Source organism: Sitodiplosis mosellana, unplaced genomic scaffold, assembly GCF_009176505.1.
Source record: "Sitodiplosis mosellana isolate CC-2019 unplaced genomic scaffold, AAFC_SMos_1.0 Smas_scaffold_5, whole genome shotgun sequence".
Classification (NCBI taxonomy): Eukaryota; Metazoa; Arthropoda; class Insecta; order Diptera; family Cecidomyiidae; genus Sitodiplosis; species Sitodiplosis mosellana.
The window spans coordinates 1132263-1145838 of record NW_022595248.1 but is presented as its reverse complement, the minus strand read 5'-3'; the positions used below and the strand labels follow the sequence as shown (position 1 = coordinate 1145838).

At 36.9% G+C, this 13576-nt stretch overlaps 2 protein-coding genes across 2 annotated transcripts in view; one reads left to right on the top strand and one right to left on the bottom strand.

The window, feature by feature from the left end:
• The window catches only part of LOC129566934 (uncharacterized), a 175728-nt gene that overhangs the window by 117162 nt on the left and 44990 nt on the right, over positions 1-13576 (bottom strand). The gene's annotated exons all lie outside the window — the stretch shown is intronic.
• Positions 2834-12404, top strand: LOC129566929 (RING finger and CHY zinc finger domain-containing protein 1). The gene is made up of 7 exons (XM_055443327.1): positions 2834-4747; positions 10518-10679; positions 10792-10950; positions 11040-11162; positions 11332-11487; positions 11656-11764; positions 11834-12404. The coding sequence occupies exons 1-7, from the start codon at positions 4355-4357 to the stop codon at positions 11854-11856; spliced, it is 1125 nt and encodes a 374-aa protein (XP_055299302.1). The 5' UTR covers positions 2834-4354; the 3' UTR covers positions 11857-12404.

Here is a 13576-nt window from a genome sequence, read left to right as displayed (position 1 = left end):
ATATGCACACGATTGCTCCGAAAAGCATCTATTCAATGTGAATGAGTGCTCGTCGCCTGAATGTAAAATGACGTGAGAATTTTCAACGATATGTGTGTGTATCTTTTTCTCTCACTCTCTCTCGATGTTTTGAGCACGTTTCACATGGCAAAAACTATTCATGCTTTTTAATACGTCCATTATACCGATATTCACACACATATGAAGTTTTCGTTCCACACCGAAGAGGAGAGCATCAGATTTGGTCGAGAATTGGCCGGAGAAAATCGTTCGGATAACGCAGCGAGTATGTGGCATGGTATAAAAGAAATAAGCCCCTGTTTTGTATTATGCTTAATATTATTTTTTTGTTGGTCATACGTGCTCCATATGTAGTGCTGTTGTGTGTTTATCCGGCGCTTCGAACCTAATTGAAAAAGTTTATAATCTCAACAGTTTGCAAGTAGCACAGAAAAAAGCATTCACACAAACACACCCACCCACTGTCCATTCACACCACCGACAATTCAGTGCGACCACATAAGAATGGAGAATATCGTACACAGATGCACATTCGCGGCAACCGACCGATCGACTGAGAATTGTTTGAGTGCAAGGAGTGCCTGGCAAACGGTGCCACACACACATTTTTTATGATTAATAATGTTTTATAGCATGCAATGAAGTGCACATGTTCTGACAGCCAATAAACGTTATAAAACGGGAATTTTATTTATTGTTTGACAAAGAAAAACATTAGCAAACCCGAATCGAATGGAAAGAACGGACACTTCTGCATTTCTCGATTACCATGAAATTAGCTGCAAATTCATCGCAAGCATATTAAAAGTTTCATACATTTTTGAATTGTCTTACATTCACATCGAGTGTGGAATGGTGTTTATGTATATATACACTCTATATAGAGAAGTTGCTCGTTCTATTGACACCGTGGCACTTTTATCGAAGGCATAACGCACAGACATTCACGTTGTAGTCATTGATGAAACGATCGTATCGCTATTGAACAAAAGCAAAATTTGTTTGCCAATAAAAATCTAAACTCTTCTCTTCGGCTCTTCAATACATTCGTCCTCCCTCCAACCGTTGAACTCTCGAGCTCGAGCCCGGGTTCAATTTGTTTCGTTTACAACTTTGCTCCCATTTTGTATTCATGTGTGCTTCCGAAATTAATTATTTCAATTGAAAATTTTGCGAGAATTTCTTGTATGTCTATTTTCATGCCACATTTCGTATGCACGGTGTGCAATTTTCAAAGTTTTTTTTTCGTTATTTTCAACTGCGTTTTTGTAGTCATTTGCCATCGTTGCCGAATCGGGCCCAAGTCATTTGGAAAATTTCAACTGTGGTTCACATGGTTGAAATTTCATCAAATATTTGTTTATCTTTTTTTGCTTGACTGTTTTGCTTGCCATCGGGAAAAAAAACTTCACATACGTCACATGTAAATAAATGTCGAAACGATAAACAACTCATCGACGAGGCAATTCAATTTCTAGAACAAACTTTTCCGGTATCGTGCATGCACCATCTTTGCAAATATTTTCCCTTTCCCGTAGAAGTGTGCTCGAATTGTTCCTAGGCAAATTGATTTTTCAAACGTTAAACATTTTACGGAAGTTGGTTTTCACTTTGGTCATTGGCCAATAGGCTATCAATGGAGCGAGCATTTATTTAATATTCACCGCGTTTGAGAATTGTCAATTTTTAATTGAATTTGGAAAATTTTAGAATTAAAATCCCTGAAACACTAAACCTGAACCTGATTGGTACCGATTTTTGTGCATCAATTTTCCGGGCGAAAAAAGAGATGTTCAAAATTGTGGACGAAATAAGGAAGAGATGTTCAAAAAACATACGGGTGGAAAAGTTGAAGACCATTTGCCAACTAAAAATAACGAGCTGGCATCATGTCAAATCAGCAGGAACTATTTACAGCATGAACAGTTCAATCGAATTGATTTTCGAGTTTTTCACTCTTTGACGATGGACGTACCCATCTTACGAAAACACAATAGTATTTTCCATGTTTGACCAACCCACTTCAAACCATTCCGAAAAAAAAGTTTATTCATTAAAAACTATTCGCTAACAGTCATCGAAGAGTCTTTCATCTTGACAGTGCGGTAGTTTGTCTTTTCAGCTCAGCACACTCCAACTCAAAAACTCATCAATTCATGCGATTTTCCGTTCTTGCTTTCGACGATGAAGTCACTTTTTTTATAACTCATTGAAGTCTATTTAGTTTTGCCATAGCATATTTTAAGTGTAATTGACTAGTATCTAAGTTTTTAGTTTTAAACAAGACTCTGGAACAATTTGTCAACAAGACTACGGTTTTTTTTTCTCTGCTGAAGATTTTCTTGTCCATTAAATATTTTCTCTCTGCCAAAGACATTTTCCTTTCACAAATTTTTCTTCAATAAAAAAAAATTCCAGTTGTACAATAGAAACCGTTTTGAGTGGAGACGGTCAATGGTTGCGTATTTTCTTGATGTTTCATTTCAAACTTGAATTTAATCAACTGGAATTCGAGTTCAGAAAAAATGTCTTTCACTCTCTTGAACTAGCTAGTGAATAGTTTATTATTCGTCATATTATTTAAAATCAAGAGAGAAAAAAGCGATTGAAGAATTTAAAAATAAGTCAAATGCATGAGATCTCCACTTGATTCACTCGTTTTTGAATCATTAATGGCAATAACGCCTTATTTGGCATTAAACTGGCAGCTCGTTGAACAAAGTGAATGTGAATACGGCAATGTGTGTGCGCGATTGTATGAGTTAGTGTGCTATATTGACATTGGGCCATGGGTTTTTTGTTCGATACTTACAGTTGTTTCCATATGATCTGTGTGAATGTTGTATTGTTGGTCTGTCTGTGTCGAGCGAGCTGTCAACATGCTCTCGTAAGCAATGTGAAGCAACAGTTACTTATGATATCACGCAGAAGTATGGTGCTTAACACATTCAACGCATCACCATCATAACACGCGAGTTTGTGTGAAAGAAGAAAAAGAAACGTATGTGTATGGAGTAACGAATGTGAACATTCAACCAGAAAATGGGTTCGTATTTTGAGCGAACAAATAAATTATTTCAGTCGAATTGCAAGTGTTAAACGATAACCAGTGACGTGTAAAATATTTTTCATACATCGAAGAAATAAGAAGGAAATTTTTGCGTCGCTTTGTGTGTCTATTTGTATCAATTATTTTGTGAAGTGGAAAAAATATTGGAATTTAAGTAGTGATTCGTAAAATGTGATGACAGAGATTGAAAAATTTCGTAATAAATCTACCTCTCGAATAGTAGTGTAAAAGAAATACAACCTTCCAAAGTAATTATTGAACAGAAATGCCAAAACGTCCATAAGAAGAAGACAAATGAAAAAATTCCAATTGGAAAGGTGAAAGAGTGTATTGTGACTTATCAAATGCCTTCGTTCCTATCAGCTGTGATGATGATGGGCCGAAAAAATTTAGTAGTTTCCAACTAGTAGTTTAAAAAAAGAATGTGACAGTTTTTACGAGAGAAAGAGAGATTGCAGTTTTTTTTTTAGTGTGAGCGCTGAAAAAGAAGAAACGAGAGAGAGAAAAGTGTGTGTTGCCTTCAAAACTGATTTGTAATTGAGTACGTTCGAAATGAATATTAAGCGCTAAGCACAACAACACACGACTACGAAAAAGGCAGTGAAAAAGTACGAGACAACAACAACAACAACAGAAAGAAAAACTTGCTCAGAGAAGGGAATAAAGAGCACAGAGAGCAGTCTCTCATACGCGTCGGAGTCTGCATACAGTACGAAAAAAAGAAGAAGAAAAAAAAATATTTAAATAAAAAAAAACTAAAGACATGAATATGAAAAGGAACAGAGCGTAGTCCAATTGAAAGTGAAAAAAAAATCAACCGACGAAACGAAGCATTTTGCTGCGACGAATTGAATTAATAGAGCAAATGAGCCGAATGAATTGGAATCGATTAAGTGAACGACGATACACAAAAGTGCCATTGGAAATTTAGTAAATAAGATCAGTGTGTGCGCGCGAGTTCATTTGATGTTTGTTTCGTTTGCAGTGTGCTCAGCACCAATGACCGAAGAAGAAAAAACGCGAAAAACCGAATCAGCACTGATGAAATCATTTTAATTGAACTGACAGTGTCAAACTTTGACAGTCAAAGTCACAAACGGCCGCCGCTTCGATTTAAAGCAAATAAAGAGATCGCGATTGTTTTCATGAAAATAAAAGATTTTGTTGTTTGCAACGGCTAAGTGCTGATTAAAAGAGTATAGTGGGGAGAAAAACGGTTCGCGAAAAATTGAAAGAGAGAGAGAGAGAAAGAGAGCGAGAAAAATGATGGAAAAAAATGATGAAATGAGCATTTGTGATGAAAAGTTACCGGCCATCAAAAGCGTCGATGGCGATGCAAAAGACAGTGATATGGATCGGTTAAAGTCCAATGCCGATTCTCATAAATTGACAACAACGACAACAACGAAAGGGAAATATGATGCTAAAATGGCTGATGATGATAAATGCATAAATAATCAAGACATTTGCAAGAATATCAAAAATGTGAACACCAACAATAAAACTGATTGCAACGTAGTTATCGATGACGACACACAATCAAAACAACAGCAACAACAGCAACAGCAACAGTCGCAATCGCCACCGTTGCCACCGCCACCGACATCGCAGCAAACGTATGGATGTGTGCACTACAAGCGTAAGGCTAAATTTGTCGTAAGTTAAACGAAAAATAAAAATCCATTCTTAGTTCTCGAAACACTTTTTTTCTTATTCTTCTTTCTGTTTCATATTAAATTCACTGTGCTGCTGATATCAAACTCATATTCATACGAACATCATAATACACAATGCAAAATATGCTCGTTTCGTCCGTTATATTCATACATTGCGAGAGTGATTTTAATTCAACTAATTTAACTTTATTGAATATTCAATATTCGTTTTGTTGTAAAATTGTGAATGGGATAGAAGCGCGAGCGCACGACCGAGCAGCGCAACACGCTTTCGGTCAAGTAAGTGAACGAGCCGAGCCAGCTAGCCAGTCAATCAACCAGCCATTGAGCATGCCAAACTGCCCGAATGTGTGCTGTTGCATGTCGTGATGTTGTCGACCCACAACATTAAACGCAACTTTATTGACGATTAAATTATGATCTCTCTGTTTTTTACACACACGTCCATTGTGTGTATGTGAGCGTGTGCATCTATTAAATTTTCAATTCCTTCCAGTATTTTCGGTCCTATCAAATTCACAGTATGAATTGTACTCTCGAAATATATTTTTTTGAATTGTCATTGTCATTTTGATGCTGCAGCAGAGGCAGCGATGGCACTGGTGTCGACATATCTCTTATTTTATGGCTGACAATCTGACAGTAGAGTTTCCAAAGCTTACACAGCGATTCTGAAGGATAAATTTCTCAAAAGTAATAATTGATTTGGATTGATTCGGACGCTCGGTCTAATGAATGGCAAACAAATTTCCGCTGATTGATTCGATTGATTTTGAATAAATATATTGTCATCAATTGGCTGGCTTACAACGCAGAAACAAAAATCAAACATATGATTTTTTGCACGTTTTCCATACGTTTTCTTCGATCGATGGGCTGTTATGGTTTTTGTGAATGCTAAATATAGCCAATACAACATTAAGTCCATGAATTTTGTTTAGCATTTCCACTTGGCATATTGAATGCTGTTATGTTGACTTTTTTGTCAACGAGAGGTTGCGCGATGGCAACATGGGCTGGGAAGCAATGACAAAGTGAAAGTTCTAACGTGTGTGTACAACATCGAATGTAACACAATTATCAACCATCAATATCACGATTCCGATTTGACTGGGCGCACACACACACACACCGAATGGCCGACTCTTGGCCGCTTTGCATTCAAAATGCGTGTAAATGGCCGCTGTGAGTTCAAAACCAGTTTAGAAGTAAGTATTTACGATTCACTACAGCCCAAACAAAACATGTATGTGCTGCCGATGATTTTTTTTTATGAATTGTGTGAGCTATTTTCCTAACGTACGCTGGCCCGTATGCTGACGATTTCTAGCCACGGTTTTACAATGTAAAACAAGTGATCGGTCGTAGGCACACATCTGCGTGTGTCACTTGATTCATTTCGGTATATCGTCCAATCGTCCCTGACACAGCACACTAACACTTTTGTTGGCGTCGTCGCCGCTGTCGTGCGTCAAAATCTCAATCGATTGTTAATTCATCATAATCTCGCATCAATTTGTAGTCTACAGCCATATTTTTTACATTCAAAGCATCGCCTCATTCATGCTATTACAATTGAAATTGTGATCAAGTCATCGCTTGCTGCACCATACTGCGAGCGACACGCAACAGCAACGGCAACACCAAGAGAAGAATCAACAGGAGAAATCATTCTTTGAGTTAAAAAGGCGAACCAAAACAAGAATCTTCTTTTTTCCAAAAAAATGCAATAATTGAAAACTAGTTTATCTCACACACCAGTCATAATTACAAACAAAAGTTTTAATAATGTTTTACGCATCGAAAAAGAGTATCCAGGCTAAAAGCGTTTTCAGTTGCTTGGAACGTGACACTACACGTTACCTTGTTTCTAAAAAAAAGGTGCTTGTTATAACGGCCTATAAGCTCGGCACGAGTCGGCCAAAAATTCAAGAACTGTTCGTCTTTCGCTGCTAACTGATAGCTGGCTGGCGATAACGATGCTTCACCATATCATTAAAACCTAATGGAATTTTTTGTCAAAAATTTCACCGCACACGCCTGTATAATCAATTCATCGTTCATTCGATAAAAAAAACCCAGGTTCCCTATTCTTAGAATTGATATGTAAGCATTTTGAACTCCGCTCATATTTTGGCTCTGCAAAAAAATCAGTCACCGTGTGTGTTACAAACCAGTTGAATGATCTTTGTGGTTTAAAAAAAAAGATAAAGCGAAAATTCTTAATCGAACAGGTTTTTTTCGCTTCTCACCGGGACATATCGCTACGCCGACCATGGTTCAGATGACGTAATTTTCTCAAATGCTATATTCTATGGATTTTGGGCCGATCAACCTAGAACATTTCCCATTGAAACCCAATAACAATTCATTAAAAAATGAAGATATTCCATTTTTTTCGGGTAAATATTTGCAAAATATTTATCGATTGTTTAAGTTCATTTCGTATTGAGCTGTTTTATAGATAGACCAAAATGAATTAGTCTCTTCGTGTACGAATAGTTTACACGTATGTCTGGGATGTTTACATTAAACTAAAAGGAACTTAGAGTAGTATGTGCGATGCGGTCGCTTTTTCCATTCAATTTCTCGATGAAATCTAATTGAGCCTAATTTGTTCAAGTAATTGGATCGTTGTTTTGCTTCGCTTTCTCTCTCTCTATCGCTCTCACTGTCGCTCCCGTTCATCCCATTTCTGTGTTTCACATCAAATAGAATCTGAATGATGCGCGAATCAGCCACTTAGCTGTTATTTCTCACTTATTTGCGATAATAAAAAACGAACATTTGCATTAACAACTCGCGGCAAACGAGCGCTTTCAATGGCCACTCTCAATCGAATTGTATACAATGTGTTCAAGGGATTTGAATGGAGCCAGAGTCAATGCACAGAGATGCAATGCAATCAAGCGAATTCGTTAAGCAAATGACAATTTTTGATATAAGCAGCAAAGAAAAAAGAAACACTGGGCAATTGAAATTGCGGCTGTTTTTTTTTCACACTCACTTTCTGTGGTTCCTCTCTTTCTCTCGCGAACGACGAGAAGAATAAAAGGCCAAATCGAAGAATCGTTTTTTTCTTTTTATTCATTTCTATTGTTACCTAATTGTTGTTCTTGTCATCGCGCATCGTTACCGATGCAAATAAACTTGTTCAATAAATTCCATGATTATTGATTTATGGTAATAATAGAAGTGTATGGAATACAATTGATAAAACAACGCATATATGGCTGGAAGAGCAACAGCCGAAGCAGCCATAGCTGTAGCGGGAGACTCGAGCAGAGCAAGGCAGTTTATATTGTGTACGATATAATGTACAACGTGTTTGTGCTACAATTACATCAAATTAAGGAAAATAATTCTCTTCAATCGTGATCCAAATATTATCACTAAATTGGCTCATTTGCATTTGACCTAGGGGAATATCACGCTTAAATTATTTCAAATATTTCAAAAAAATCCAATTTATCTCTAAGAATCTGTCGTATGAAATATGGTGGATATTTGTGAATACGGCGGAATATTGTGGATTTTTGTGATTATGAATGATATTTTAATGGTTTTATTCGGATTTAATGCAAAAAATCTCAAATATCTCCAAAGTCCACAAAAATCTGATTTATTTATTCGAAATATTCGAAAATATGTCATACAATTGATGTTTATTTCAAATATCTCACAAGATTCAGGAGTGTGATATTCCCCTAGCATTTGACACAGATAGTGAGAAAGAGAGAAGTGAGGGTAAATTGCTATTGCGCGCCAATTCCAAAATTGAATGTGAGCGTGTTGGGTCGCTTGTGATCGCAAAATTCTGTGTACTTAGGAAATTATTATTTATTATAGATTGGCTCATTACTTTACTTCCACTTGTTGTTTGACTCGTCGACATACGCACAGTCAAACACACACACACACACACACACACACACACACACACACACACTAAACATGGCTCCCTTATTCACATCTCTTAACTACACAGAGAAAGACGTACGGAGATAGGACCAAAGACTGGAATAAATATTTGCCTTTCATTGAATTGAATTGAGATAAAAAAAATAAATAACATTGTCATTGCGCACATTGTGTGTTTTGTGACAACAATCGCTTTGTGTGCGCCCAAAAAGATAGCATCTTATTTACAAGTCGAAAATTTTTTTAAGCAAAACAATTTTCGAATTAGCCGCGCATTCCGATTCGATGCCATAAAAATTCCAACGAACGAGAAAAAAAACCATAAACGAATTGAATCGAACTAAACCGAAAGAATGAGACTGACTTTTCCAGTGTTTAGTTTCTTTGTTTCCGCGCAGATAACACACTACGGAGAAAATGTTGCCATATTCAAATGTAGTTAGACAGTTCTTACGAGCACGACGGTACGACGAGCGAATACTCGGCCGACAAAAAAAGCAACAGCACACAGAATTTATTTCCAACTGTAAAATATGGCGACAAAGCTAATGCAGCAAGAGAGAGAGAGAGAGATATCGCGTCGTGCAAAAATTCACAAAGTTTATAGTATTTTTATGATCTAAAAATAGTAGTCATTTGGATTGGATTTAGCGACAGCTGGATGGTCTTTCCAATTAACAATTGTTCACATGAATCACTGGGAGCGGGCGGCATTCAAGTGCCGATCGAAAAAACAAGCAAACGAAAATATGGACAAAGCCAAGCAATTATGGTGTTTATTTTTTGTGATTAGCACATTCATTGTCTCTCACGCAGAAATACAACAACAATGCGAAGAGTAAATAGCACCAGTTGCACAGTGGCATCCCTTTGAGACAATAGACGTTTTTAGCATCGATATAAAAAGAAACAATCAACACATGGCAAAATGCACACATCATTTAAGCCGTCAAATGTTTTTCACTCGTGAGTCTTTCAAGTTTGTGTTAAGATCAAAAAAGAAATAGAAATTCTAAGTGCAAGCAAATTGCATTGGACATGAATATCTCATATCTCTTTTGAGGTTAGAAGAGTGCAAATTTTAATTACGTTGACGATAATCGTAGAAATGAAGTGCATGCGATGGACGCGTGGGCTTTCCGACTCGTGTGTGCTAATGAAGCTACCGTGTGACGGTGAATTGAACTTTATTGGAAATGAAAATATGAACGAATTAGAGTGACATTCTGATTTGATGAAAGAAGATAATCGAGCAATTGCCAACAAAGACACAAAAGTCCATGATACACTTTCAATTCAGCGCTCTCATTAGTATTTTTAGATTAATACGGACGAAAAATTGCCCTCGAGCGAAAGAAAAAGTAAATATTTGCAATAAAGTTTCATTTCTGCCTGTCACACAGCCCACTGTGTTATCATAACAAATTATCGTCTTGTCTTGTCACATCATAAATGCAATAATAAATTCAGCAAATCATCACTTTTTGGACGCATCAACATGACGATGGTTTTTTCTCACTCTCTCTCACTCTCTCTCTCTCTCTCTCTCTCCCTGAACAACTCTCGCGTTCAAAGTGGTTTTATTTCGCCATTAAATTGCCATTCTCGATTCGCATGTATTGAGTAGAAATTTCCATTTAAATTGTATTCGTATTGATATTTTCATGAATTTATTGCGTTGCAAATTGTAAAATTGATGGGTGTTTGTTGGTATAGCCATTACAGTAGTACAAATGTGTTAAAACAAAAATCTCATTTCATTACTTCAAGTCAAATCAGATTTTATATCGAACGTTTTTTTTTCTCTTGTCTCTTTTCCCATAATTTAGACGCCGTGTTGTGGAAAATTCTTCAATTGTCGATACTGTCACGATGAGAATGAGGACCATCATTTCGATCGGAAAACGCTAACGGAATTAATTTGCACGAATTGTGATACACGACAAAAAGTACAAGCGGAATGCGCCAATTGTGGTATACGATTCGGAAAGGTAAGCGAAAAATAGCGATGGAGAAAAAAGTCTGGGTCGAACAACTTGAAATATGACATACTGAATTCGTAATGTGCCATTCATTTCAACCACTTTTTGTCCCCTCTTGCAGTTCACGTGTTTAATTTGTAATCTGTTTGACGACGAGGACAAGGATCAATATCATTGTGATGGATGCGGTATTTGTCGAATCGGTGGACGGAACAATTTTTTCCATTGCGAAGTGTGCAATATGTGCTTGCCATTGCAGCTTAAAACAAATGGACATCGAGTGAGTATCCATCCTCTTCTTTCAATCAATACACATGGACTTTTTTCGTTCGTTTTGGTCAAAACCCAATGAATATCCACTATTTACAGTGTGTGGAGAATATATCACGTTCGAATTGCCCGGTATGCTTGGGAGACATACACACATCTCGTTATCCATGTCATATTCCTGATTGCGGTCATTTGCTGCACAAGACATGCTTCGACCAGTTGGTAAGCACATTCACCGTTCCTCACACATTACATTTCCTTGTTTCTCTTTCGACGCCTTTCTCTTTCCTCACTTCGACACGCAAGCGTTCATTTCCTAACTCACGACCTCATCACGAATTCATTTCATCACAGAATTAATACTTCTTCTCATTGACATTTTATAATTCAGCTGGCATCGGGTCATTACGTGTGTCCAACTTGTCAAACATCAATGATCGATATGACCAAATTGTGGGACTATCTCGATACACAAGCACAAAATCTACCCGTTCCAAAATCGCACGTGAACAGTATTGTGGACATCTTTTGCAACGATTGCTTCAAAGTGAGTTAAATATTTGATTCGATTTCGGTTTTCAAGGAGTTTTGCCATTTATTAAATTGTTACAGAGACCATCTTGTGAATCACATCGTCTTATCGATACATTCGAGTCATGTGTGGCCTAATTACATGTGATTTTTTTTTTCTCATTTTATTCGATTTTTCCTCTAGCAATCAACGGTGAAATTCCATTTTATCGGGTTGAAGTGTGCCAACTGTGGTGGATACAACACAACCAAGAACATCAAAACACGAAGCTTTAGCTTCTCCAGCACAAAAGGTGAGGCAGAGAACAACTAATAACCAATAATTTTGCTTTCGAACTGACCGATTTTTGCTTATTCAACAGATAATCCGTCAACATCCGCTTGACAAGGCTTCATTCAACTGATACTAGGCAATTTTTTTCCTGAACGAATGCTGCCAAGAGGCACATTTAGACCAACGCCCAGAGGCGCACAACGGAACCGAGATGCCAAGAGGCATTTTTATAGTGATTTTATTAATTTGTCACAAAATATTTAGCGTCTTCAATGTTTTACGTAAGAATGTAGGCTTTAGTGAGTTTTGTTGTACAGATATTAAGGTCTAATAATGTATTTGTTTGTTATATTTTAATCAGCATTTATATTTGTTAGATGAAATCGAAATGATTCGATACGTATGTGTGAAAAGCATAAATCCACACATACTGTAGACTAGCTGCATTTTATCTAAGACAATAATTATTCTCACTACTTATAAGTAGTGAAAGTTTGATTTTCGAGAGAAAAAACGACCACAGTTCGATTGATAATGGTGTTCGCTTTGAACATCGACATCATTCAACATACATGTAATAACACAATTGTTATGTTAATTGTTCATAAAGATTCAGACATTTACAATGAAATAATAAATTTGCAAAACATCATGTTAAACGAAATGTCTTCTCAATTTGAGTGTTTGTTTCTTCACGTTATATTAAATTGATCCGAATCGATTTTTCTGCATTTTTTGAATAAATTTCTGCTTTAGGAAACAAAATATCTACACAAATGATACGGTAATTTATCGCTTGAAATCAATTGAGCATTGGATTGTATTTGCCAATAAATTCCATTTACAAATCATATTAATCCAGATGAGAGGAGTTCACATAAACATTCGCTGTTGCAATTAGAAACAATTTGCGTAAAAATTCGAATTTTCCATTCCACTATAGAACGCATTCCAGTCTCTCCTGTTTGGAAAGATGACAGTTGATGGTGGCGTTCTTTTAATGTCATTGGTCAATGTTGTTTGACACCTGTCATTCATTGCTCGTTCATTGCACGTTTTGCATACAACACGTTGTTGGCTCCGCACATTTTCTTCGCTATCACAAGTAACACAGAAGTAAATTCGATTTTGAAAACCAATTGGAATTTCATTCAATCTAATAGGACTTTGAAGAGAATTCGTTGAATACGTTCGTTGAAGCAAATCAAAGGTAAGAATGGATTTTGTGTAATGAAAATGTGAAAAACTCTTCTTGTTAACGCCACCAGTTCGGCGGGTGAATATATTTGTTTATTTGTCTGAATATTGAAATGCTCGGATGTTTCTCGTTTTCCATACGCGTGTAGATGAATTCGATCATGAGCTGGAAAGAGGAAATGGATAAAATGCTAGCTGGATGTGAGCGACAAATTGAGCAATCCTAGACCAATATGAAGATGTCAGCCCGGCATACTGGTTTGCGATTCGATTCCGAATTCAAGCAGTACTTTTTGGCTGTTTCGAACAATCGGTAAGTGAGCGACGCAATTGCTATCATTTTCGAAACGTAATGTTTTACTGAAAATTGGTTTTCATTACCTTCTAGTGTACGGGCTACCTACGAAAAATTGGAGGAAGAATTGTTGGAAGAACGAGTCAATGGCGGCTCTAGCGCCAATTTGACAAGTGTGGTGAATCAGTGTCTCGATCCAAAGGACATCAAAATAGAAGAAACGAATACTGAATCGGACCCAATCGAAATCGTTGACTCTACTGATGACGAAGACACGGTTGGACTGAGCCAGATTTGATTGCATCCTACATTGGAGGTACAGATTACGTTGAGGGGGAA